Source organism: Semicossyphus pulcher, unplaced genomic scaffold (genome assembly GCF_022749685.1).
Source record: "Semicossyphus pulcher isolate SPU_LCO1_2020_fin unplaced genomic scaffold, fSemPul1.0.p SCAF_9, whole genome shotgun sequence".
Classification (NCBI taxonomy): Eukaryota; Metazoa; Chordata; class Actinopteri; order Labriformes; family Labridae; genus Semicossyphus; species Semicossyphus pulcher.
In genome coordinates this window covers 19580379-19608209 of record NW_027211770.1, presented here as the reverse complement: position 1 = coordinate 19608209, position 27831 = coordinate 19580379, and the positions used below count along the sequence as shown (strand labels likewise).

General features: G+C 42.3%; 4 protein-coding genes and 1 non-coding gene across 6 annotated transcripts; 2 read left to right on the top strand and 3 right to left on the bottom strand.

Annotated features, from left to right (window-relative positions):
- Positions 1 to 37: 37 nt before the first annotated feature.
- On the bottom strand, positions 38 to 3801 carry fdps (farnesyl diphosphate synthase (farnesyl pyrophosphate synthetase, dimethylallyltranstransferase, geranyltranstransferase)). 2 transcript variants are annotated; one of them, XM_069656255.1, is made up of 10 exons: positions 3700 to 3801; positions 3086 to 3238; positions 2866 to 3006; positions 2232 to 2312; positions 1980 to 2102; positions 1816 to 1904; positions 1650 to 1722; positions 1418 to 1495; positions 1193 to 1327; positions 38 to 828 (listed from the first exon to the last, which is right to left on the bottom strand). In XM_069656255.1, the coding sequence occupies exons 1-10, from the start codon at positions 3700 to 3702 to the stop codon at positions 628 to 630; spliced, it is 1077 nt and encodes a 358-aa protein (XP_069512356.1). In that variant the 5' UTR covers positions 3703 to 3801; the 3' UTR covers positions 38 to 627. The 2 variants fall into 2 exon arrangements, with proteins under 2 accessions (XP_069512356.1, XP_069512355.1); XM_069656254.1 differs by lacking the exon at positions 3700 to 3801 and having other exon boundaries at positions 3086 to 3547.
- Positions 3802 to 4169: 368 nt separating this feature from the next.
- On the bottom strand, positions 4170 to 11482 carry fam189b (family with sequence similarity 189 member B). The gene is made up of 14 exons (XM_069655424.1): positions 11249 to 11482; positions 11108 to 11164; positions 10278 to 10385; positions 10019 to 10135; positions 9815 to 9922; positions 9477 to 9637; positions 9239 to 9338; positions 9076 to 9148; positions 8389 to 8686; positions 7953 to 8293; positions 7829 to 7870; positions 6585 to 6763; positions 6338 to 6484; positions 4170 to 6233 (listed from the first exon to the last, which is right to left on the bottom strand). The coding sequence occupies exons 1-14, from the start codon at positions 11480 to 11482 to the stop codon at positions 5979 to 5981; spliced, it is 2220 nt and encodes a 739-aa protein (XP_069511525.1). The 3' UTR covers positions 4170 to 5978.
- Positions 11483 to 13242: 1760 nt separating this feature from the next.
- Positions 13243 to 19032, bottom strand: rab13 (RAB13, member RAS oncogene family). The gene is made up of 8 exons (XM_069656036.1): positions 18447 to 19032; positions 17694 to 17754; positions 17287 to 17347; positions 17089 to 17166; positions 15456 to 15545; positions 15141 to 15206; positions 14941 to 14991; positions 13243 to 14800 (listed from the first exon to the last, which is right to left on the bottom strand). The coding sequence occupies exons 1-8, from the start codon at positions 18568 to 18570 to the stop codon at positions 14729 to 14731; spliced, it is 603 nt and encodes a 200-aa protein (XP_069512137.1). The 5' UTR covers positions 18571 to 19032; the 3' UTR covers positions 13243 to 14728.
- An 856-nt stretch (positions 19033 to 19888) lies between these two features.
- rps27.2 (ribosomal protein S27, isoform 2) lies at positions 19889 to 24856 on the top strand. Its single transcript, XM_069655839.1, has 4 exons — positions 19889 to 19947; positions 20433 to 20541; positions 21047 to 21157; positions 23703 to 24856. Exons 1-4 carry the CDS (start codon positions 19942 to 19944, stop codon positions 23729 to 23731), a joined length of 255 nt encoding a protein of 84 aa, XP_069511940.1. The 5' UTR covers positions 19889 to 19941; the 3' UTR covers positions 23732 to 24856.
- LOC138584823 (small nucleolar RNA SNORA13) lies at positions 20799 to 20930 on the top strand. Its single transcript, XR_011305471.1, has one exon. It is a non-coding gene; the product is annotated as a small nucleolar RNA SNORA13 (small nucleolar RNA).
- Positions 24857 to 27831: the final 2975 nt, after the last annotated feature.

Below are 27831 nucleotides of genomic sequence, written 5' to 3'. Positions count from 1 at the left end.
AATAAACAACATAAAATGACAACAAAGAGAGGAAACGTACTGGTCATGTATTATTTATTAAAAGCAATAACACCCAGCCCAGTGCAGACTTTATAGCAGCAATATAAAAATATATGAAATTAAAAAGAGCATCAAGCTTGACCCTCTGTCCTTGATCAGGATACATTAAGTGTCTTATATGTACGGTCTCTTTTAATGCCTAATGTATCAATAAATCTATCCCTACAATAATCCACATTATTTCCACAATCTGACTTAATTTATGTCTTTATCTTGTGATGAGTTCCTCAGGACAGACAAACAAGAAACCCTTAACCAGTCCACGTGTCACTCTTACATCCACTGGGTACGTTTCTATGGAAACTGTTCATAATAAACTGGGTGCAATAAATAGATAACAAAGCTAAAGAGACCAGCTATAGGAGGATATTTACAACCAAATACCTACAAAGTTAATGAACTGCATGGAGGATGTTTATCTCTCTCAGTCCTGTTCGAGTTATGCTGTAAGGACTCAGAGCTCCGTCTCTGGAAACCCTCTTTAAAGTGAGAGGAGTCGCTCTGTGTGTCATAAAACAACATAACCCAGATGATGCTCCTGACAGTGTTTATGTCCACCATTCCCTCTCACTTGTTCCTTTTGTAGATCTTCTTGGCAAAGTTGAGGAAGACTGAGTGGGGGAGGTTTTGAGCGTGACATGCGATGAGTTTCTGTAGCCGCTGGTAGCTCTCATCTTCATATCTGTGGTACAGTGTCGGCATCTGCAGGGTGTCGTACAGGACTTTGACCTTCTCCACGCTGGCATCATCGTGGCGTCCATAACATGCCTGAGGAGGAGGTTTGGGATCATAGAAAAGTTAGTCTCAACAACAATATATAACAATAAATAAGGTTATATTATATTATATTAGATAGTATTATAGTCTATTGCTGCAGAACATTATCATGTATTTAATGTAAGCAGGTCATCGCTCAAATCAAACGTACAGCACTGTGATATAACAGTTGCATGCATTGTATTTATTCTGTTGCTTGTACTTAATAATGTTTGATCATTGCTACTTTTAGGGAACTAGGAATAACACCTGTACATTTACAGTTACTGAGTGTTATGTGACATTGTACATGTTTGTTTACGTCTGTAAATGTTTGCAGTATTCAAAAAGAAAGGCTTGTCATCAATAGTCCCACCTCCAGCTCTGTTCTCTGTTCAGCTGTCATGATTTCCAGAGCTTTCACAACCAGCCAGCTGCATTTGTTATCCTGGATGTCTGTACCAATCTTTCCTGTCACAGCGGGGTCTCCATAACAGTCCAAATAGTCGTCCTGCAAACACGACACACCGCCTTGTTTTTATCCCTTCAGCATATTATTCAAATGTCCCTTTGAAGCGGGATGATGTGTATGAGTAGTTACCTGTATTTGAAAGAACTCTCCCATCTCCAGCAGGATGTGTTTGGCATTATTGTGTTCCTCTTCACTCTCAATTCCAGCCTACAAAAGCAAGGCAGTTAGAAAGAGTGTGACGTTACTCTCCAACTCTACTGTTCCATACAAGTTCTGTAAACTCTACTTTGCTGAGCCTTTCAGTGCCATCTTCATAATCTTGCCTATTAGTTCCTCACATGTGTGTACATTATGAACTCACCATGTACATTGCAGCTGCCACTGGGAGGTAAAAGGAGTAAAAGGCCGTCTTGTATTTTACAATAGCTTTATATCTGAAAGACAAGGAGAGGAACAATTACACGCATTTGCTTTGGTAAACAACTTCATTCTGTCAGAAATATACTTTACAGATTTATCTTTGCTACCTCTCCAAGGTGAATCTGTCGAGGTCAATCTGACCAGGGGGGGCCGTCATGAGGTCCAGAGCCTGGCCCAGCTCTGTCTGAAAAGATGTCTGAAACAAACAGAGCTGTAGTGAGAATCATGTGTGAATGTGGCCGTATGTTGGATCAATCAGGAAGCAAAGTACCTCAGTAAAAAGCTCCAGTAGGTGGACGTAGTATGGCTGATCCCTGCAATGTCTGCGAAGTAGTCTGTAGATTGACGCCTCTAGGAGAAATGAATCATTGATGGCATCCAGACCTATCCCATCCTTAGAAACAAACAGAGAGAGTTTACATTAAGAACTGAGCTCATCATGAACAGCTTAAAATAAATCAAAACGCTACCAAAAATTACAAAAATCTTAGTGTCTGTTTTCCTGGATTGTTTCAAGTCTCACCTTCTTGTACCAGCAGGGCTGTCCTCTCCGAGTCACAGATGCGTCCATGATATCATCTGCCACCAGGAAAAATGCCTGAAGCTGCAGGTGACAGAGACACAACTTCAATCGAACCTGCAGGTGTCAGTCTGAGTATGAGCTTGGGAGAGGACGTTTTAACGACGCATTAATTAGTTTTGTAAACCCTGACCTCAATTTTGTGAAGAAAGATATATTGGTTTGAGGCATAATAAACCACCGTATTTCTCCTCTTTTCTAATCTTTTCTGTGCTGGAATTAATATTCTTTTTTTAAGTTGATAAGATGGAGGTCTGAGACATATTCCCACATAGGAAGTACAGTACAGTACAGCGTATGGCTGGTGTTATTCTGCTCAGTTTACTTTTTTTAAACATTAAGCCAACAACAACATCAGTCTGTTACTTACACAATTATATTGGTCAAACAATTACATACTGAAAAAAAGCAAATTAATTTCATTAAATACAGGAAAAATATTGTGAGTAATATAGTGAGTGCTGCTTTGGCTACACCTGTAAAACCGGTTTAGGACTTTTGATGGCATTTGTTGAGAGTAAGAAAAATGTGGAATATAGCCAGACTTATTCTTTAAGGTAGCCTAACATGTCCTTACCAACTCAATGCACCAACCAACCATCAGAGCCCTCTGCACTGTGTCCTGTGTGAGCTGAGTGGGTGGGAGAAGCTCCCTCAGTGAGCCAATCACAGACAGGCCTCGGTTCCTCTTGCCTCCAGGGGAATTGTACACCAAAACCTAAGACATGAACAAGATATATGTCAGACAGCAGTTGACAAAAAAATCAGCAACAGACAAGACAACTTGTAGCACGTACCTCTCTCAGTCTTTTCAGAGCATCAGCTAGCGCAGGATCGGTGAGGTCCTGCTCTGCCAGCTCCGTCACTAACTCCTCAAACTGGGCTTCAAAAAGCTGAGGGTCCGATAGCAACCCTTTTTTGCTGTGCGTCCCGTTGCAAATGCTGTCCCCCTGGAAAGACGAGGTGCACAACAGAAGAGATGAGTTTTTTAACTTAGGCGGGGAGGCGGACAGCCACTTGGTCCTGATCATTTTAGGGGCATTAAGGACACAGCTCAGCAGGCGTCTCATTCTCAATCAATCGTCCAGAAATCCTGTGTCAAACTTGTCGGACTGCACCGGTAACTACAGCATCACATAACGTTTGTAACTTGTTCCGGTTGAGGATAATTACCGAGCTAGTAAGCTCAATTGTCTCATACTGTAAGTAAGTCCACTAGGCTCGGTAAACACGAGCAAGGACCAGCTAGTTAAAGAGACACACTATTATTAGCGAGCAAGTTTCCTTGTCACGAAAAGAAGCGTTAGCTGACGTTAGCTTACATTGTTATCCTGCATCCAGAGTTTTAACAACGCTAGCTATAGCATACCGAATTAGATTATTTTTTGCACATTCACATGCCTTTACATACCATAGTGACACTGTTGTCTTTTCCGAAAAAATGTCAGAATAATACAGAAAAAAATATTATCTTCTGTTTCTATGTCTTGCTGTCAAACTGAAGTCTGTGAACGTCTCCTGAAACCAGGATGTGCAGATTGTAGTTCGCGGTTGCTCTGCGTTCTGTTTTATTCCAGCGCAGCAGAACTAAAACTCCCAGCATCCATTACGAGTGGCGTGTCTGGGCGCGGATTTCGAAGGCTCCATTTTACATTGAGCGTTCTGATTGGCCTGTAGCATCGAACCAGGATGGGCTTTCACAGTGGCTGGCCAATAGGGTTTGAGAAGAGGCGGGGTTAAGATGTGGAGTGGGGAGATTTGTGAAGATAGCGGTGAGCCCATTATAGTATTATTTAAAGAGTAGAAAGTAGAGAAGATTAAAAGTGACTACACAGAGAGATGAAAAAACAGAATGTAAATCCCATCTGTGACTTTGGGCCTTTATAATATGTACAAAGCATCAACATAGGTATTTTTATTCGATGTCTATCATTTATTTCATATCTTGAAATACACAACTTGCATTGAAGGTTTTGCCATTGACACTGCATTTAAAATCTGGAATAAGTGTCATATTTAGATACATTTATTATTCAGGTTTCAAGGCTCTGTCCTGTTAAGCCTGCCATACAGATATACATTTTTCTTCAAATAAATAATATTCTTATGCAAGACAGGAGAGGTAGAAATACAGCTCAGTGCCATTATAAGAGGGGGCATGTGTGTACCTGTATCTGTGTGCAGTCTAAGTGTGTATGCTTGTCAATTTAAAAGTAGTTTCTTACGTATGAGTGTATCCAAAATGTGCCTTTACTCGAATGTAGTCAATATCATCACTTTGTGAGCACACCAAAAAGACTCCAAAAACGAAAAAAATGTCCAATTTGACACAAAATATTGATACACTTAAATTCTGTATTCAGATCAGCCAGACCCCTCTAGCAAGCCCTGCAAGTCCAGAGAGACCCATGCCAACACAGTGTGAAGACAAACCTCATTACAAATGTGTCTGTACATTTATTGCAACAGACTCTTCATGTCATCAGAGTCCCAGTGCGCTTTATACCTCTTTATCTTACAAGATCAGGCTGCTTTAGCCAGTGTTGCTGATATACAGTACGTGTGCACTTAAAACATTTATAACCCTATTAAAATAAAATAAGGGTGCCGAGGCGTGTTTGTAGCCATCTGGCAGAAAACTTTGGGAGCACTGCACATCTCTGACTCTGACCTTCCTCTTCAGCTATCTATAAACACTTACACATTTCAAGTGGCAACTATTATAGGTCTTGGGTGTAATAGGAGAAAAAAAATAAGAAGCATTGTCAAAACATGCAGATAAAGACATTCTGAGGACGTGTTACGTAGTTACACAGACGGTCAGGATTGAATGCACAAGGTTCCTGCTGTATTTGGGAGACTGTAGCAAAAACATGCACATATGCAAATCAAACCACTGTGTCCAGACTCCATCCACAGAGAATACATTTCAAAAGGCTGAGCATGTGTCTGTGGCGTGCATTTATGTCGATGTTAAAAATGCTGGCTGCCTTTTTTTTTTTTGAAGGCCAATGTGTAGGTGGAAAGGCGTGAAGAATGTGGGAATCTGAAGAAAGAAAAGACAAAATCAGCAAGTCAACAACTGAGTTTCCATGTGAAAGCGTTCGTCCTCGTGTGCAACCTCATCTGTTTATCTTACATTGTACGCTTCGGGATGCATTTTTTATATATCAATGGAAGACAAAATAAGGGTTTCCGTGATCACTTCACCTGAGCGATCCTGTGGATGAATAGCAATGTACAAAAGGGTCAGAAGCATATTGCAACCCATAATTATGTAATCGACTGAATGTGAGTGTGAGTCAGCGGCTGTTGTAGCGTGGATGCTCATCGAGTTCTGCCTCCAGCCTTGAGGAAAATATATTTCCAGATGAGTTTTGAGAGAAGGATTTGTCTCAGTCAGTTCTGGATTAACTCTGATAAACCAGGGACAACACTGCCCAGAAATAAGCATCCAATGTCTGTTTCTCTGATGTCGAAAAGTAAAATAGTTTATGAGCTCTAGGGTGATGTTCAGAGTGATAAAGAGCACCACTGAATAAGGCCATTTGCACAGCTGGCTTCAGGAAACAGAGGTGATACAGAGGAATAGGAGGGAGGACATTAAACATTTCAGTACCACATATCCACTAAACTGCCTCAGATTCTCCACTTCATCAACCCCGCGAACTCATACACCCCCTCTCCTCCTCACAGTGCCGACTCTGAGTAGAGAGCGCCTGATGACCCATGGGGCGGATGAGGTGTCACTAGTCGACGTAGGGAAGCAGAGGAGGAGGAGCTTAAATCTCCACAGCTGCGCAGGTGGATCCCCTCCGGCACCCGGCTGCTGTAGTGCCGGTTGTGTCGACTGTCACTATGGGAGTGGTGATGTCCGCGGCGATGAGGGTGATGGGACTGATGGTTGGGGTGTACTCGGCTGGTGTTCCAGGGGGTCCTCAGAACCTGAGGATTTTATGTTGGAAACATTTAGGTAACGAGCAGATGGCTTAACTCAAATTATTCTAAAGTGCTGGACTAAAGTGATGGCAAAATATTTGTTGTCATACTTGTTCCAATGGCAGATGGTTTGTGGCAGCGCCCTCAACTCCACTCCTCCTCTTAGGCCCCTGCCCTGTGTTCCCAGCATGCTCGGAGGAGGGCGAGAGGTTGCGTCTGGAGCGCTGCAGGAAGCGAGCCATCAGAACTCGAGTCACCTGAAGGGAAGGAAAAAGATCAGTGAAGGGGAAGACAAAATAGGCTTACATTGTATTATTGTTACATTATGTCATTTCTATCAATCATTTTCAGTAATACCTTAAGGTCTCCAAGGGAACGGTTGCAGTCTTTAGGTAAACGTAGGGGTGAGGTGGGGGGAGGTTTGGAGGGGACCTGCACCCCGGCGCCTGCTGCTGATTTAATGCTGCCTTTCCTCGGCAGAGCTGCAGCAGGAGGCAACGAGGTGCGGGGCAGCAGACATGCCTCAGAGGACGGACCTTTGACAGATAGAGTCAGAGAAAAGAGAACACTGAGGCCTGAAGTTTTAATACTTTAATACTTGGGAACAGGAGGGAAAGATAAAACATAATGAATTCCTGCACATTTTCTATTTCTTTTTTTGCCAGATACCGAGGCTTAAATTGAACTTCAGGGAGAACCAAGACAAAAATAACAAACCAAGCATCCCTGGCTAGAACGGAGACACAAAAAGAAATGTTAACAACAGAAACAAGGGGTAAAGAGAAGGAAACCAAATGTCAAGTCTCCCCTAAATGTAAATGTGGAGACATACTGTACTATGGATGTTTAAACTCAGCAACCAAATAAATACAGCCCTCCTTCAGCAGCATTGCCTTTGCCAGGGAAATAATTCTACCAACTAACTAATTAAAAGCAATACATGAGAAAGTGGAGCATCTGCAGCCCGAGGGTTAGCTACCCTCAGTGGGTGAAGCAGTTTTAAGAAGCCGTTTAAATTGCTATCATGGTGTAGCTACGTTTAACTCCGGTGGGGATGTTGATTGGGGTAACTGAGTAACTGTCAGAGGCAGAGGTCAAAGTGCAGTGCATAAACGCTACCTGATGCTAATCGGCTGGAATTGTCTTATTTGGCTTGGGTTGTTTGTTGCCCATTTACAGAGACAGGGCTGTGAACCACAAGGGTTTTTTTCATACATCAGAATGTATCATTCGGAAATAATACAAATGAGAAAATGGTGAGGCTCAATATTGTTTCCGCAGCACAATCTAATTTATCAACGTGTAATCAAATCAATGCTAATTTAGCCGCTGTGGAGGAGTCTCATCAATCATTTGCACTTGGGGACACAGTTGCATGTCTCCGTCTGTGTTTAAATCTGCATTAGTTTCTAAGAGGGTTTGATGAATGACGGCCATTAGGTGCAAATGTGTTGAAGTATATCTCCCTAAAACAACTCAGAAGTGTTTGCTTTTGGGTTTTTTTCCTTTAATCGGACTGTCAGATGTTGATAATGAGACAAAAGGGAAGAGAGAGGCGGTGATGACATGAACAGACACAACATCACAGCTAAAGCTCTTACCAGTGTCTATAGATGCTTTGCTGCCAACAGAGCCAAAGTCAACTACAAAAGAGGAAAATAATGACGAGTTATGGACATTAAAATATTATTGTAATACATGTACTCATCTTCCTGTCTTACTTACCTGTATCAGTGGAGGAGCCGAAGCCCGGTTCACTGTGTGACCTCACCAGACGTAGGAGCCCTTCGCTGTCCCTTCTCACACCTTCTCCCTCCTTTTCGCTCTTCCCAGCCCTTCGTCGGAGGTACAACAGTTGGCCCAGGATCTGTGGCCCAATACCCTGACCGCCAACCTGCTCACAGGCAGCTGAGGAGGGTGACATGGGAGGCGCGGCCGATATTGGGGCAGCTCCGTTGCCTCGAATGTCTGTGGTGGAGGATCGCTGTTGAGAGGTGGAGTTACCTATTGCTTCCAGCTGGGAACAGCTGCTAGCTAGCATGGCCTGGCGACGCAATACGGGAGACCTGCAGGACAAAACAAGAGAGGTTAATGTACTATTTCTGTTCTCCCTTATGTTGTTTAATTGTGTCTGTATATACGTGTTTATGTGTGTCCTGACCTGTAGGTGGTGGTCGCCGTGCTGGGTGAAGAGCAGGAATTGGACCTCTCTCCTCTGATGAAGCGCCGGGCTCTCGGACCTCCAGCCAGAGGACTCTCTGGTGTCTGAGAGGGCGGGCCGCGAAAGCTGATGTACTCGCTGCCGTCCCCGCCGTCTCCACCCTCACCAGCGCTCCTGGTGCCCCTCTCCCCCTGGTTCCTCAACCCGACCTCCATCAGACAGGAGTCCTCAGAGGGGGAGGAGTCGTCAGGTATGTCCACAATCTCTGACATCAACAGAGATCCACTGTCCATGGACACTAAAAATAACAGAGTATTTTAATATGGAAGGACAGAATTAGCTTTAAGCTTAGTTTACACCCATTGGGAAAGTTTACTGGGGTCTATATTTTAAGGTCTTGTTTTACCTTTTATATTTGCCCTGTTAAAGTTACAAACTGTACACTTCCTGTTTCCGTTTAAAAATAAAAGCCCTCTTGGTGGACAGACCAACTTCTATTATACAATGGACTATTATTGTAGGTAATGCTGTATTTATTTGACTTACTTTGAATAACTCAGTCTACTGTTGCTAAATGTCACATCCTCCCAAACAAATTAACGTGTTTACTTAACTATAATGCAACTCTGCAACTCCTCCATTCGACCAGTACAAGTGACTCTGTCACAGCATGTGATAGTTTCTCACCTTCTCCACTGAAGGCAGTAGAAGTTCCTCTCTCTCCAGACAGCTCAGTGCCGTGGGCGTCATACATTGTTGCCTTGACAGTCAAAATAGACAAGGATCAGCACAGGCAATAAGTCATACATAACACACACAGAATCACTCAGACACATACACACACTCTCACCTGGCTTGCGGCTCTTTGGCCCATCACAGCTTCATAGGGAGGAGGGCAGTCAGTGGGGTAGAGAGGAACAGGGCTCTCCATGGAGCCATTATAGGTGATGCTATATGAGGTTAATACAAAAATATTAAACAGATAATTTCCATTTCGTGTCAAATGTATCTGTATTCTAATCATGCGCGTGTACTATATACTGTAGACAGGTGGAGATGTATTAATACTCATAAAGTGCCTGTGGTACCTTTGGGCGTCTGTTTCAGAGCTGCAGGTGTACTCAGGAGGGTAGTACGGAGGCGGAGGGATGGGTGGTACGAACTCCTCAAAGTCCATTATGTTGGTCAGGAAGGCGTCCTGAGGAGTGGTGCATTCTGGGTTGACTGAACGAGAGCGATGCGGGGCCAGCTGGGCAGCAGGGAGAACACATCAAGATCATACAATGGGTAGACTCAAATATTTGTGCTGTCTTTTTAAAACTGTTTTCCCTAAATGCAGACGTGTAATTTATTGCGCCGTACTTGTGGTTTGTGACAAGAAAAAAAAAAGCCAGTCTGGTGTAAAATGTGCTGCGTGTGCACTCACCAGGTGCACAAGGTCCAGAGAGAATATGTGGATACTGCAGGTCACAGTGGACAGAGTACAGATGATGGTGGAGAGAATGCTGAGACCACATGCGCTGAACAAAAGGTCCTGCAGAGAAATGCACATTAAGAAAATCTGACTACAGAGAGGCGTAGTCTTTTGAAGTATAAGAAAATGTGTTTCCTACAAAGACATCCTACCCACCTTCAGCTGATGTCTGACTGAGTGACAGTCAGCATTCAGGTAGAGGACCAGGGTCTCCTCCTCTGTGATGGAGCAGGAGTGAGTGGGTGCACAACACACACACAGACCGTTCTCCACCTACACCGTACAGAGAGGATTGTTGTAAAACTGCACACTGAAAACATATTCGCAGTTATTCCTCACACGTTCCCCCCGTGCAGCTGGCTAGAAGGGCATTTCAGCAGGATGCAGAAGACAACACTTGCACATTGTTGTGTACCTGGCAGGTGAGCATGGACTTGACCATCTGTGCGTTCTGACAGGAGAGCATAGAGCCGGCCAGGCTGAGGATCACACACACTGCAGACAGCAGCATGAACAGAGACACCTGTGGAGGAACACAGAGACACAGAGCCATGTTTTGAGTCAGGTGTCAATACTTGTGCCAGGCTTGGTTTTATTCTTCCAACTACAGACTATGGCAGGATATTTTACTGACGGGCACACCTTCAACCAGAGGACAAACTATATATAGATATTCTGAGTTTCTTATAGGAAATTTAAGAAATATAGGATTCAAAACAATAACAAATGGCATAGTTTGATAACCTCAATAAGTAGTGTTGGATCATGGGAGTTGTGGTCTTTTTTGTTAAACAACTACCATCTGAGGTGACTCAGGCAGGAGTCATGTTCAAGGATGATGTAATGTTTTCAAGTTTTGTTCATGTTATGTTGTTCTAATGACATGGCTGCAAGTAACGTTAGCTAACAAACAGTTTGTGGACCTTCTTCCTCCTTCCTATAATCTGGCGTTCCCTTGTTTCTCTAATGAATTAAACGCACTGTTTCCGAGAATAAAATTGGGACATTCAAAAATTATTCAGTTTCATCACAGGCAGGTGCACTCCATCTGCTTATAAAGATCATGCAATATGATAAAAAGCTCCAGACAGCTGCTAAAGGGACCTTCTAGTGAACATTGAGTCTTTGTGGCCCCTGTGGGTCTTGGGCCCTGTGGTCCTCTTTACACAGAGGTGTTGCTGCATGGCACAATGATTTATAGCTAAGAGACTTGAATGCTCCTTTTATAATTTGAAATATACATACCACCAGCGTCAGAGGTCTCCTCCATGAGATGATTCCAACTATCCCTGATGCCACCACCTGCAGAGAGACACCACATACATCAGACGACACACCCTTCAGGACCTCTGTTTGTATCATACCATCAGTCAGATGTACACTTACAAAGAAGCCAGCCCAGAACGGACAGGACTGCCTCACACGGGCTGAGGAGGTGAAGGCCATGCTGGTAAAAGAGAAGGCCAGGACCATGGCCCCCAGGCCCAGGTGGCACAGCCCCAGGTACAGGAGCAGCCGTGCCCCACCAGGCCCCCGACCAGACATGCCCCTGCGGCTGTCCGACCAGCCTCGAGACCCCGAGGCCGAAGCCACGCTGCTGGAGTCGGACGGTGAAGGCATCTTAGGCTAGTCTCCTTCAGAGTAGGCTGGGAGAGGGTTCACACTTACTCTGGGCTCATAAAACAAAGTTCGGCTGTGTGGGTAGAAGAGGGAGAGGCATAAATTCTGGCTTCAGCGCTCCACTCTGTCAAAATTATGCACCAAGCTCTCCACTGGCAAGTGCCATAGGGTCTGCGCAATGCCCCATGGTGTAGTCCAGTCAGGGAGTCCAAGAACTTTGTCAGCAGAAAGTCGAGAATTGAGCAGCCACTACACACTCACAGCCACCGTACTCACCTCATTTGACGTTTCAGCCATGATTGTTTCAGACAATACATTGTCCATTTCCACTAAGGCAGTTCTCAGGCCACTAAAGCCCAAAGAATACAGTCTAAACCATTCTCCTGCAGTCCTTTACTTATTAAAACTTAATCACACACACTGGCCAATCTGAAGATCATTGTTATACTCATTTGCTCTTCGTTGCTCCCTCCTCTTCTTCTTCTGCCTCCTCTCGCCAGTGGCATTGCGGTAACTGGAGACCCGAGCAGGCCTCAGATTTTAAAGCATCCCAAAGAAAGCAGCTGATCCCTCGTCGTTTCACCCCCCAGCAGAGATGACACGAGCCGGTCAGTCCGTGTGTCCAGTCCGGAGGAGCAACATCTAAACATGTGTGCTCTCCCCTCGCGCGACCTTCCGTTAGGTCCTCTTCAGCCTGTCACGTAAGAAGAAAAAGACGGTGTGGAGATCAAAGCCCCAAGATCACATCGGTTCGTTCGGGAAGCGAAGACTAATTACCTCGACATGAACAGGAAATAAATATCCTCCATCTATTTTCAAACTGCACCAAAAATAGCAGCCAGGCCGGGATGGAGCTTTCTTTGCGGGTTTCGATCTTTGACAACTCCACCTCGGGGGTTTTGCGGTGGTCCACACACGCACCTAGACCCCCCTCCTCCTCCTCCTTCGCCGCCTCTTTCCTCCCTGCAGTCACGCGGGCATCCCGTTCAGACCCGTGTGTGTGTTTGTTTGTGTGCGTGTGAGTGTGTATTCCGGACGTTTACCTCACTGCCTCCCACCAGGCGTCACATGAACATCACAACATACCCTACCTATGTCCGGGATTACATCTTTAAATCCATCAAAGTTCGTTTATATTAATTGGCCCCGCCCTCGCGCCCTTTCATCGGTACCTCGGTAGAGCTCTCGCGCTGAGAAAAAAAAAAGGAATGTATCGTGTTTGCAAAGCGAAACCTGCCCTGCGTGATGACAAGGCACGCAGCAGAAGAACGTGCAGGCAACTTGAGGATGCGGCATAGCGCGCGCACACCGTCGTGGTGCTGATGCTGGGAGGAGGGGCGGCTGCTTAGCGACAGGCTCCAGCTCCTAGCTGCTGGTGCAGTGAGGGGGAAAACACTATCACTGTGCTGGCCGCTTTACTGGGAGGACAGTAGTTAAAAGGAAAGCAACAGGGGGTCCTAGTCGTGAGAATGGGTGTCTCATATAGGTGCCTGCTCAAATCTAGCCTTATGTATGAATCCACATATTTCCTGTGAGTGTCCTTGAGACACAAAAACACCTTCTGCTCTTTAAGCTGCTTCACATTTTGAATTGAAATGATCTTGAGTAAGAAGTGGGTATATTTGATGTCAGGCAACATAAATATAACTTAAACTTAACTTCAATTTACTTGTCAAAACAAAAGAGTTACAAAACTCATGAACAAGCTACATGCTATCACTATGTTAACGTCGGAGCATTTTCGAACCACAACACAGACATCAAGTTTGGCATTTTTATTAAGCAAGCGGCAGGTCTGTAAAGTACATACAAGGTCTTGTGGCAGGTCTAAGAAGTCAGAATGTGATAAAAATGCATCAAACATACATAAAGTAAAATACAGAACATCAGTCAGGATCTGAATCTGGGTCCGCTTGAATGATGTGAAACTGCCGGAACAACTGTCATGTCAAATGTATCTAATGTGTCAGTGTTGGGTAAGAGTTATACCAGGCATTTCAGATAAAAGCAAGACCCACTAAATGAATTCATAAGGGGGGCTGGTAGGCACTGCTGCTTCCTTCACATCCTGTCCATTCACTTACATTATCCATCATTCTTTCATCTCTCCACTCATCTTCTCATATTGCACTTATCTCTGCGCCTGTCTTCCACATGCTCAATCCATTCATCAGTAAAAACTGAACTTGTTAACATGCTAGTTTTTTTCCTCATTCCTCTCCTCACAATCATAATAAACTTGTATAACTCATTAAAATGAGCGTAAAAATGAAGGTACTCTGGATATTTAATATTCAAATGAGCCTGTTAGGGTGGATTCTGTTAAATGCTTTATAATGCTGTACACTACTTAAACAGTTCATCAATTATTAAAGGATAACAACGACATACAATTTGCTCACATTTAAAGCCTGATGTAAATTTTGTGATATCTCTGCAGTTTGTTTATGTGCCACTAAAATGTGGGAAAATGTGTGTCCCATTTTTATTCTAATGGCACGGCAGGAACTGACAACTGACAAAGAGAAAGTGTATTGTTAAACAAGGAGGGGTTATGAGTTATTAATTAGTCTTTTTACCAACTGTGTCCAGTATTTAAACCATCTAACAGAATCTATAAGACGCCTGTGGCCCCTTGGATTTAAGATGAGCAGTATGTGTGTGTAAATCAAAACACTTCTCTTCTGCCGCTGAGCTCCTAAAAGCTTCTACCTTATGTGTTCACACAACAGGTGGATGAAATGGTTCCATTTAGCTAAGGTGGGATTTCTTTTACATACTACCCAGACCAACAAAGTTTTTGAACTTACAGCTAAAGCTCTTTTAAGACATAAAGCAGTGAGTGTTACAGGGATGAAAATATGCTGATAGCCAGGAGAAATACAAGGCTGTAACTAAGGTGAAATACTTTAGAGTCCTCACTTTGTAACATTTAAATGACAACATCACAGGAAATGTGGCAGAAGATATGTTCGATGTGAAAGAGAGGCCAGTCACCTCAGTACAATTTCAGCTCAATTGAGGACTCCATAAATTATTCTTATTCAAAAATATGGAGGAAAATACATGAAAATACCTGTATTTTGGTGTAAAAACATCCATTAAAAAACATGTTTTGTTTGTATGTGAAATTTTAGCCCACCAGATGGAGACAGAAACCCTGCTGTGTTGTATTTCTCCTCAGTAATACTGATGTGTTCTTATATTTGTACTGTGCTTCCTTATGGGTTGTGTCCAACGACACATCTAGAGAAGAACGCATTTGGAGGTTTTTTTCTCAGAACTGCTCGTGATTTTCACCTCTCGTCCTGCGGGGCCCTGTCGAACAAGCAAATATCGACAAAAGATGACAGTTACAGACAAATCTGGTTTAACTTTAAGTAACAGGCCTTAGATTCAGGGAGGAACAAATGCTTCAGTTTGGTGTTATTTGGTCGGATGTGTTTGTTTGGACTTACTGTTTTCTTGCTGGATTTCTGTAGTATGTCGCGTGCCAAAGACAGAAAAGACTACAGGAAACATAGAAAGATAAAAGAGTTAGAAAAAGTAAAGTCTAAGTAGCATATGCATATAAAGAAATAAACCATTTAGCTAATAAGCTAAAGATTAATGAGGTATGAAGAGTGTTTGGATAGTCAGTGGTTACATTCCAGCTCACCTCCTCCACGTTAATGCTGGACTTTGCACTGGTCTCAAAGAATCTGATGCCGTGATCTTTAGCCAGCTGTAAACAACAGACAGTAGATTAGGATGTGGGTACTAATCACATCCTGCTTCTTATCTTAAGTCAATGTAAAAATGGGTGCATAAAAAAGAACATGACACACACAGACGCTCCGCTCCACAACACCCGTTTCTTTCTGAAACCTTTGACTATTATAAGCATGATGTTACGGCAAATCTCACATCCATCTGATCGCTGAATAATACAATACATTACTTAATAATTACGTTTCTGTCAGGGTCATCTCACCTTTTCTCCTGTCTCCTTGGAAACCTTGCGCTTAGCTTCAATGTCGCACTTATTTCCTAGTAACATTCGACTGACCCCTGCAGATGCATTCTGGGAAAGAGGGAATGGAAGAAATTGATTAGTGAATGTTGAGTTCCTGTCTACAAGAATGTAGGCAATGAATGGATGGAAAATTTGTTTAAGGAGAACGAAGGAAGCAGACGTCTTTACATCAAGTCTGAACTATATAACAAGAATAAGCTGTACTTGAGAGCCTGCTGGGTGGGAAAACAGTCTCTGCACTTACAGTAAGACATCCTCAATGAAATGATTATACCAAATTATCATTTAATTAGTACTGACTTTGGGCATTTGCATTCCTGATGACACTGTAGGTATTTGAGTATGTATAGAGGATCCTTAAGGATGCATTAACTTGTATGAAAAGTGTTTGAATTCAAGTCTGATTGATTGATAGATGGCTGCATGGTGGTGCAGTGGTTAGCGCTGCTGCCTCACAGCTAGAGGGTTCCTAGTTTGAGTCCCGGTTCGGACATAGTGCGCCTTTCTGTGTTGTGTTTGCATGCGTCGGTTCTCTCCGGGAACTCCAGCTTCCTCCCGCAGTCCAAAGACATGCTCGTTTGGTTCATTGGTGACTCTAGATTACCCGTGAGTGTGAATGTGAGAGATTGTCTGTCTCTAAGTGTCAGCCCTGTGATTGACTGGTGATCATACCAGGGTGTACCCTGACTCTCGCCCAATGACAGCAGGAATAGGCTTCCATTGCGACCCTGAACAGGATAAGCGGTATAGATAATGGATGGAACACAACATAAACAGAGCCAACACCTTTACACATTAAGTGACGCATTAAAATGTTTGTGTTGTGAACGTGTATTTTAGGTCTTTCACTCTTTGTAAAGTCTTTGCTGCAGACCGCTTAAACAAACTACTGAGTAGTATGCAGAGTTGTGCAGGGTGTCCTGGGTTGCAGAGGGGACGATTCTCTCTGACCAATCAGCGGCCTGCAGTGTTTTTACTCCACTATTTAGGCCTTTTGCATCAGGTCTGCTCCTTGTTTCATGTCAACACAGCTGTCCACTTTCGGTTAAAGCCAAAAGTTCTGTGAGTATAGAGTTCAACTGAAAGACGGTGTGAGGGATTCTTCGGTTCATTCTCAGTGAAGAGATTTCTACACCTGAAACCGAACAAAATGCAGCTGAACACAAAATAAACACTGTCCCTGTAGAGCCAGTATCCCAGGTCCTCATGATCATACACAACCCTTAATGTGGTCAGTTCTTATCAGGGCAACGTCATCCAGGCCTGAGAGGATTAGTTGGCTGATTGATTGAATGTAAACTCAATCAAGCCTCCTCAATGCTTTTCTGTTTTATATCATTGTGAACTCAATATATTTAGGTTTAATTTACATGCAAGGTTAGCTGTAGCCTTAATTTCTTGAGCAGAAAGAAATGTTTTTCTTCATGTGATTCAAAGGAACTAAGCCTTGAAAAATCACCAGTTGTGCAACGGCCCTGCTTTGTTGCATTGAGCAAAGGCCCACACTCATGACTAACATGTATCCGACTGACTAAGCACTATTTTAAGTGTTTCCTGGTTAAGTTTGCTATGACAGTGGAAACAGTCTCACTTCTTTGATGCTCTTCATCCAGTTCTGGATGTTTTCGTAGGACTTCTCGTCTGTGATGTCGTACACCAGGATGATGCCCTGATGCAGAGAGACAAAAAAGAGACGGTCGGTCTGAGGTACAGAGCTACACAAAGGGGCAGCAGAGTGATGTCAGCCTGATTATCCAGTCTGCTTGTCCTGCGGGCGTCCTGAACTCACCATGGCTCCTCTGTAGTAGGCTGTTGTAATGGTCTTGAACCTCTCCTGCCCTGCTGTGTCCCTGCACGAAGCAGACACAATGTCAGACACCAGTGCACTGGTGCATGCATGTCTTGCAAGAACTTTAAATAACAACCGCAGGACGGCTGGAGATGTGGCAGAATACAGGAATGCACTTAATTTGCATTCTACACCGCTAAAGCGAGCTGAATTCATGTTGCTGTAAGAACACAATTAAGCGACATCTATGTGCAATAGCTTACTTGGCAATAAACCCTGTCATAAAGTCCTGATTTGGAGAACAACAGGGAGGTTCCTCTTTCCATTTACTCATTATATTACTATCTGCCACGCCAAATCACAAACACAAAGGGTTTGGAGACATGCAACCAACTGTTATCCCTTACCAGACTTGTAGTTTCACTTTCTTCCCATCCACTTCGATGGTTTTTACTTTAAAGTCGATGCCTGAGAGACAACAAGAGGACAGGAAAGAGCAGAGAGGAGGGGGATGATGAGTTAAATACCTCAGATATGAACTAAAAACACACCCAAGCACACACACACACATTGCAGAGTATATAGGTCACCCTCACAGGGGTGGATTCATGCTTGTTCCCACTGTGATTTTGACCCCCTCAGCGAGCGCCACAAGCAGACATAAAGGAAAGACGTGCAGCCCTGTGAGTTTTGTTTTCTTTTCCTGCTGGATGGACAGACAGATAGACAGCAGAGGGCAGAGGAGGAGGAGGGGGAGGTTGTCCTGTGCAGGCCAGAAAGCCAACCATTCTTCTGGGAACGTAGAGATGGTGAAAAAGATAGGAATGAGGGTGGGTGGACCCTCTGAGAGCCAAGTGAGAGGAATGAGATCTGAAGGGAGAGATGGGGGAGAGAGGGTCAGGGAAAAGACACATTCAAAAGGAGAGGGAAAAAAGAAAAGAAAGATAAGAGACAGAAAGAAAAAAGAAAAAGAAATTGGAGTGCATGGGCTTGTTCAGACATGAAAACAGAGTGAGAAACCAGTTGGTACGGGGTTAGGCATATAATAGAGGAAGAATGAAATTATGTCAACATTCAGATAACATTTGTCTCACTCACAAGTCCCTGCAGACATGTCATATAGGTTAAAAGGCAAATATATCACTGTAATGTTAACCTACCGATGGTGGAAATATATGTGGAGTTGAAATTGTCCTCAGCGAAACGAATAATCAGACATGTTTTGCCAACTCCGCTGTCCCCGATGAGCAACAATTTGAAAAGGAAATCATACTTTTTCGCCATGTTTGGAGCTTTTTTTCAAAGTTAAAGCACAGCTAGAAGGGGAAAAGTTGGGGCTGTCCCTTCCTGGAACCACTTTTCATCGACTCCAGTCTTCAGTAATGATGACGAAAATGAAGTTTGGTTAATTAAAAGGTATCTCCATGAAACGAGTGTATCCTCTTTTCCTTTTTTTTTCTCCCTCTCAGACTTGTCACCGGTAAATTCCGATCCCCCTCAGTGCCTCTGTGCTCTGTTTGGACTGCGCTGGATGAAAAATACGCTACATCCAAAGTTGACCAGTCTACAGCGGGTCAGTCTTCTGTGCCAAATCTATACAAAGTCCATTTTGTTGTCCTCCAAAAGTCTATATCATTCCGGTTACTCACGTACCGGGGTGGCTACGTGTTTTTTTCTGCCTCCAGCAAAACTTGCCGTCGGCACCGATTCCAGATCCGCTGAAAAGGGCTACGTAGTGTGGGAGTCTCCATGGGAGTAACGGCCCCAAAATTGCAGGCACGAAGGATAACCACTGGATGGCGCCGTTTGACTGGAAACGGATACAGTACAGTAGATAGTTGAGAACCTGGCTGCAAGTTTTCTAATGCTACTGTAACGAAATTCAACTCTCCAGAAGTCCGTTAAATTGATGAAATCCAAATATGTCAAATATCTCTGTAGATTACTTAAAACGGCCTCATTAATGAAATGTCTTAAATACTCACCTTTTCATGTTTTCATTTGTCTTATTTTATTTTATTAATTTAAATTGAGTATTATATACTCATGCAATGTTTTGTGTCTTTTAAGTTATGTCTGTTTGTTCTACCTGAAAGCAACTTTATGAATGTAGTGAAAGTATGCCTTACAGTTTGTAAATGTGAATTTTCTACAATAAAGTTTGAAAAAAAAACCCAAAAAAACCTGGCTGCAAGTTTGCGAAATATGAGTAGACAGGAAGTCACGTGATATCAACGACAAGCATCGATAGCTTTTTTTCTTTTACCAAACGTCTATTACCAACAATAACTGTTCAGAAATATCTGACTATGTAATGACAATTGATAGTTAAATGTCATATAAATTTAATTAAGTTTAAAAGCTACAAGTTAGTGTTTAATCACCCTAAGCAGATTTTTGTAGGCATGCTAAATTAAATGTATGTGTAATTTTTACTGTAGGTAAGTGTAACGTAAATGTGTTTAAATTTGATCGCATAAATAGTTAAACATTATCACCAACGTGTCAGAAAACCAAGATACAATTAAAGATATACAGATAAAAAAAAATTAAGTGAAAAAAAAACATTCTTCCGTCGGTTGGTCTTTTCCTTCAGCCAGGAGTTTCCGGTTCGTCGTCAGTGTGTTTTTCCGGTGAGCTCGCAGACACGCAGACATGCCAGTAAGTAACTCTACGTATTTTATATTTGTCATCTGTCGTTAAAAAGTGTTTTGACGCGGGGAACTTAATACGATATATAATAGTGCTTTGTTTTATGTTGGAGTCAAGTGGTTTATGTTGCTGTAACGTAAATTTAAAGATGTGAAAAAAGATGCAATATGGCGAGACACGTGTAACACAAAGCAGCCCACGCGGCTCCCTTCATAGTCACATGTTGATTTTTAATTTTTCAGGTAGAAAACCTCAACTTCTCTTGATATCTTAGTAGATATAACCAGTGTGATTGATCTGAAAATCAAAATCTTCTTAGCACTTCACTGTTTATGATATTTCCTGTAAATCAGCTGTAAAGAAAAATCGACCTTTGCTCCCTGAAATCGTATAAAGATAATAACTTTTTTTGGACCAGTTTCAAGTTTTTATTACAGCAATTTTGTCGAATGTGAACGATTGAGCTTAAATGTCGTTTGTCATTTGTTTTTCAGCTTGCAAAGGATCTGTTGCACCCCAGCCCAGAGGATGAGAAGAGGAGGCACAAGAAAAAGCGTCTTGTACAGTGTCCTAATTCCTATTTTATGGATGTCAAATGTCCAGGTTAGTTTATTTATTTGACAAGGCCCTAACCCTCATTTCTAGGCATTAATAAGAGGAAACATTTTTGAGCAGCGCACCCAAAACCTTAGTATTGTTTAACTTTCAAATAAAAATTATGTTAGCGATGCTGGAGGCTAAGCCTACTTTCAACATAAAAATTATGCTTAGAGTTTTTGTTTTGATGGTAACTTTCTATATAAAATGCTCCATCAAAATGCTTCTCCCACATTTTTATCAGACTTGTATCAAAAAATATTTGCCTTTATGTGTTGCCCTTTCATTGCTTCCTTGGTGATCGGGGTGTCAAATAAGGCATACAGAGACACTTGTGACTGTTTGTTTGATGAGTTTCATGTGACTCCTTTATATAAACAGCTGCAAGGACATTCCAGTAATCAAGAGTACATGATGTAATATAATGTTAATTATGTTGGTAGCTGGCTGTTTGCAGTGTTTTAAGTTTCATTGCTGCACCGTCATGATTTTATGTGTGTGTTGTCTGCAGGTTGCTACAAGATCACCACAGTGTTCAGTCACGCTCAGACTGTAGTGCTGTGCGTCGGCTGTTCCACAGTGCTCTGTCAGCCTACAGGAGGCAAAGCTCGTCTTACAGAAGGTAAAGGAAACTAGTGTGTATAGTTAATAATATCTGTTAATTTTAATAACATATGATATTACAGATAGTACATATTTAGGCCAAGATCAAGGTCTATTTGTGTATAGGTGTTCTGTATGCTTTAATAAAAGACCATTTAATAATTTAAGTATTGTATTAAACCCTAAGCCCTAAAACTGAGACCCTAACTGGTCCTGTACCCACGTCTTTGAGATCCAACCTGGATAAACCAAAATATATTTGCTCTATTCAATCCATTACTGAGCGTTAGCTTTCCAGGCTAATGCATCATGTCTACTTGCATCACATGACGTGCTGTATCAGCAAGGCTGGATTACTGGGCCGAGTGAACAACTGCCCCTGGGCCTGAAAAGTCCCAGAATCACTGTGGTAACTCGATTTTACGAAATATAAAAGAGCATCTTTATGTAATATTGAGATGTTTTTATCAGATTTTTGTTTGAACACTTTAATTTCTGTGGAATTTTATTGTACACACATGGTGTAAAGTTGTGTTTGATAAACTTACTACAATCTAATTGGCAAACAGAAAACCTAGTCAAACTTATTTATTTATTTATTTTTATTTAACCAGGAACTTGAGCGTAAACTAGAAGTATAGTGGTTTATTTCAGGATGGAGCACCCTTTTGCCTCACATCATGCTTATCTGGCCATGGAAACTATTTACAATTATTATATATACATTTTGGAGGTCATTACATTTGAACTTTTATGCAACAAAATGTCCCGGGGCCTTTGGAGGGGCCTGTAGGGTTGGGTCATATATCAGAACAATACACCACTGACACCTAAATATTTGCCTCTGTGTTGCCCTCTCATTGTCTCCTTCATGAGCAGGGTGTCAACCGAGGCATACAGTGACTCTTGCGGTTGTGACAGAAATTCATCATCATTGATCCATTTCTACACAGTCAGCTGCAGGCACAGAGTTTTCATTCAGAAGTTTGTTTAGAATTCGACTGTAAATTGTTTCCTGTTGTTCCTGAAAAAAGACCAGAATTGCTTCTGCCATCAAAGCACGTTGGAGAAGTAATGATGCACTGTATGCAGTATTTCGGTGAATTGTTTGCGCTCAAGGTCAAGGTTTGAGTTTACTGACGCTCTTACTGTCTCACCCACTCTATCCTGTGCTCTGCTGCCGTGGTAACCAAGGGCTTCTCACTGCACTCTGCTTTGAGTTACTCTGAGCGCAGCTGCAACGGTTGGCACTAAAGCTACACTTGTGTGGAGATGATTCAGTGTTTGAAAAGGCAGATAACATTAGTTTAAGTGTTCTCTGCTGTGTCCTTGACAGTGAGTCAGTTTATACTCTACATACATCGACCGTCTTTCTATCAGAAATAGTAGTTTTTGAAAATGCCACGAATATCTACTTTATGGCATTTTTGAGGCTGTACCGGCGCTGAAGGTCTTGGTATTAAGAGCTGCAAGTCGATAAAACAAATCACTCTGCAACAATTATTTGTCTTCGTCTTTTTTTAAGAGAGAAAAATCCATCTTGTTCAGGCTTCTAAAATATCAACTTCTTGTTGTTTACTCAGTCTTTGTTCTGATTGTTGAACAAAACAAGACATTTGAAGTTTTGACTTTGGGTTTTGGGAAAGTTTGATGGGCATTTTAACAATTTTCTGATATTTTCAGGCTAAATAATTGACTCAAAAACAAACCAGACAGAAAATGTCTCAAATGTTATTGTCTTTTAGTAAGAGGCATTGCAACGTCGGAACCCATCAGCTATAGTCTGAGCATGATAAAGCCTCTGGGGATAACGGTGAACGTGTCGGGCGTGTCCAGTTTAGCCAACAGTTAATAGTATAGGTATAGTGATAAACCGAAGACTTCCTTTTCTGTGCGCTGCATTGTTTACAGTCCAATTACCAACTTAAAAGCAACGGTGTGTTCAGAAGTGAAGTGAAACCAATGACTGTATATAGATGGATGACGCGTTTCCATCTGCTCTCATTGTACGGAAATGATGCCAAAAAGCCCCGGTGATAAGCGCTGCCATCTTGCGTTTGTGACGTCATTTGGAGCTAGAGTCTGCGCAGCGGAGATCAGCCGGTGGAGCCGTCGTAGCCACTTCCGCTTACCAAAACACACACTTAAGTTACCGAAAAAACAGCAAGGATCCCGCATGCCTGCATATTTAACAGCAGAACAGCTTCTTTGTGTTGGTCTGAAGCAGACGTTCACAGATTTGGAAACTTGAGTGACTGTAGTGATTGTTTTAGTTACGTCCCTTCTCGCCGTTCTTCCTCCACTCTACTAATCCAGAACAGATTGGCTGCAGGAAGCATATTTGTCAACAGAGCTGTCAATCGTCATTTTTAAAGCATCAAATAACTAATTAAAAATAAACATGGCAGTAAAATGCAATAAATCCAACAGCACCACAAATCTATCTCCAGCTCTTTAAAACAGTGAACACAAACTGCATAACATTTAGTCTCCTATATTAAAGAGTGTTAATTTTACACCTCAAGTAACTCACTCCTTTAATAATTTTCTCCATCTTTCTTCAGGATGCTCATTCAGGAGGAAACAGCACTAGTTTGACCAGCTGATTGGACACAGTCGAGGAGAATGAAGGGAGCAACACTGCCATGGAGCTGATTCAGCAATGAGGAAAAAAAAGGAGAGCGGGAAACAAATCATGTGATATAAAAAGCCTATCTACAGAATATGCACAGAGGCATTGTTGAGATCCCACCAACAACACTTAACCCATTAATTCTTATCTCTTAATAAACATAGGTTGTTTTTTTGGTAAAATAATCTTGCATGTTGTCATCCAGTTTGTTCTTTTCGTCTCATTAAGGCTCTTAGATTTCACTTGTTTGGTAGAAGACGCTTGATAACTCAGGACCCTTTTAAAATGTGCTGGTGAAGATCAGGACATGTGAGGACTATAGCACTTGGTATCCGCCGAGTGAACAGATGCATGGCTTTAGCAGAGTTTTTTTTTTTTAGGGTGATGTCCTTTTGAAAAACCTTTTCTATAATAGTTCTAGGCTGGAGAAGCACTTTTGCTGAAATTACAAATAACATCAAAGAAACGATCCTTTACTGCAGAGTTTTACCATGTAAAAGCTGCACTTTACATAATGAAATACTGACTGATGTGTGTTCTAGCTGGTAATACATCCAGACACTAAATGCCTAATGTATACCTGCCAAATTAATGCCACAGTTAGGTCAACGTTTTAGTGATGTCATCGTAGCCGGCGCCAAAGCCAGCGGTGTTGGTGCAGGGCCCGCTCGGTCTATATTGGGGTTGATTCAGGGAGAATCATCGCTCTTTAGTGATGTGACACTAACAGACATCATAATGAACATTGACATTGTGAACTTGTGTATGCTTCCAAACTTCTTGTGAAAAATGATTTTGGTTTAAATCTTGTAAGGTTGCACAAATGTAACCTTAGGAAGAGAGAGAGAGAGAGCTTGAGATGGAAGAGATGGAATCATTGTGTCCCACAGCTTTGTTTCAGGCTTGTGAGCATGTAGGCGTTTTGCACAGTGTTTAATGTGACAGCACTGAGTTGTACACTGAATAAAGAAATACAATCAGGAAAGGGAGTGAATGATAACTTTCTTCTTGCTATGGTGACATTTTGTTTATTTCTTGCTTGTGTATTGGACAGATGACAAATATAATAAATGGGAATATACCTGATGTGCCTCCTGGTTACTGACTCAGTTATTCATTTGTTCCTCTCATAGTTCTTACAAACTTTCAGGTCAAAATCTTCTAATGGATGAACATATTTCTGTCTGATTTTCTCTCTGCGGCAGGGTATTAGCAAAGGCCCTCAATGTTATCTAAAAGTCTTAATTTTTTATGGCTTTCTGTTGACAGAACTGTCAGTTGCAAAAAAATGTTTTCATGCGATTATGGACCGCTCTTGGTTAAAAACAAAGTGGGATCGTGGGCACAGAAGGACTTAAACTCATCACCATGGGACCTTTAGCAAACATCAACACCACAACCATAGAAGCAAATTACCACAAGACAACTTTGCTGTTATCAATTTTAATTGGTCAATCTGTCCAATTCTTTTTTTTTGTGGCACTTCTCGGGTCCAGAATGCACTTATTTAATGAAGTTTATTATTAAATATCATCAAAATACTGCCCGGATTTATTGAAAAACTTTAACTTTAAATGACTCAGGGCTATATCGTCCCCTCTGGTCTTTCGTCATACTTTAAAGGAGCGATTCACCCCTGGAAAAATCCACTGTCAGTCAAAGCTGGTGTTCTCTCTAATCGATAGAAGCAATATTTGAAATTAGCACCATAGCTGTGGATGAAGTTGTACAAACAGCTTGTGGTTTCGCCCATTCTACATTCCTACAACACCCAGCCTGCATTGCGCCTCTCTCTCTGAAAGGAACGGCCCGAGAGAGACACTGGAGTGAAATACTACCATTTCGCTGCAGGCAATGTCTCAGAGCAGTATAGAATCTGAAATACGAGGAGAATATACCGGTGGATCGTGTAACAAATCTTCAGGTCTGCAGTCTACATTTCAAACCTGATGATATTTTAACCGAGACATGACATCGGAGGCGGGCGTCCTAGATTGAGGAAGTGTAGTTTAGCGAGCTCCCTGACCTTTGCCAGATGGTGCGCTTTATGTAGTCTGGTGGAGGTTTTCCAGGGCCCATTGGAGAAGTTGTTATCGTCTTCCAAAATTCTACCATAATGATATTAGCTCTTCATAATAGCATGATAGGACTGAGGTTGAAAATTGGCAAACTTGCCCTTTAATTCTAAGTGGAGAGAAGGGACTGACCATGCAAAGAGGCTAAAGAGAACGAGGGAGGTAAAAGGGTCAGTGTAGAGCAGCTAGATGGCTGACCCCTCCTGTGAGTGGATGCACACTTAACATCTGTACACACCTGTACGGGATGCAAGCTAGAAATGTAATAAAGAAAGTGAAGTATAGGAAATGTACTCTCGTACAGCGAAAACATGCATAGCAAAGCATTATACAATGCTATCTGGTATGTTTGTTACTGGTGAGTTCAAAGTAAGGACTTTCAGGCCTGACTGCAAACTGTATATGTTCAGGTAGGGGGCAGCCTTGCTCTCTGTAGCTCTCATAGCTGATAGAGAGACATATTACAAAGAAGCATGTGGGTGAAATGTGCTGGTTGATGTTGGTTTCTTCTGATCCTTGCATGCTTTAGTGTAATATGTGAAGAAGCACTGACTGTTTTGTTTTTCAGGTATTTCAGGGTGGTGTTGCATTACCTGGGAATGCAGTAGTGAAATACTGTTAGGCCAAGAAGAAAGTGGAGGGCTCCAATTTAACTGGAGGAACAAGACACAACTTCCAATCAATACATCTATAAATTACCCACAATTACCTCAGAACTTAACACTATGCATTTCCCTGTCTGTATGGATACAGAGAGGCAGATATTGCAAGGAGGACATGTAGGGGAGTATTGTGACTGAGGGAGGTGTTGCTTGGGTTTCTTTGTGCTTCAGACAAAGCCTGGACACCAAAACATGGCTGTCGAACGCTGAAGTCATCTGTGCCAGGTCATCTCTGTGTAGGAGGCGGAGAGGAGGATAGGACGGGAGGATCGATAGCAAAGAGCAGAAAAATCATTCGGAGACATGGCCAGATGAGTTTTTACAGTATTGATCTGAGCAGTTTGCATTCTCACCCCAGCTCCAAATCTGGCAAAATGAAAGTTACTGAATGAAAAAGGGTTATACAGCATGAGAAAGGCAGAGAGAAAAAAGGTTAGAGGAGTGTACAGCTGACGAAGTGTGCGTTTGTGTGTGTGCTCAGATAGTGGCCTTCGCTGTACATGGACAAAAACATGTAGAAAGCACACTGTAGAGACCTCGAGATCAACTGCAAACACAAACTCAGGTACACACACTCACACACTTACACACACACACACAGCATTTTGTTTGTTTAAGGTTCTCCAAGGACAGAGCAATTACACGTCATTAGCATCCAGCGCACAATTAGCTGACCTGAACTCTAATGAGCAAGGTTTGGCTGACCCCATATGTCTCCATGGCAATGACCTCCAGCAGAGCAAAGCTGGTGTCTAGGCCACTTGTCAGAGCCTCCTGGGCAGCGCATGGTGATGACTCGTGTCCTGTCACACACACTGACACAGAGCAAGGAGCACAGGGCAGCTGGCATCTCTGGTGCACAAGACAACGACACGCAGAGGTCAAACAGTCTCATGATGTCTCGCAAAAATGTATTTTCCATTCACCATATTCAAAAGACAGCCATGCTCCATTGACGTCACACTCAGGATGGGAAGCTCAAATGCCAGTAAAATGAATGATCAAATAAAGGTACCTGACAATTATCATTATTACACCACACACCACCATGGATAAATTAGCAACTGAAAGACAATTAATATTGAAAATCTGGAGTGAAATCTGGGCATATTTTAAAGTTAAACATCATTTTTGATAACCTGTTAGCTACCCTTAGTCAACAGCTAATGCTAGCATTCAAGCGCTTCTTAGATAACATTATCTTAGCTTATATTATGTTAGCCAGCAAGTATCTTAACTAGTTATTTGTTCCAAACGAAAATACTGTTGTAGGAATTTAAGCTTTTCTTGTTAGGGTTGGTCTAGTGTTAGGACCACAGTAGCT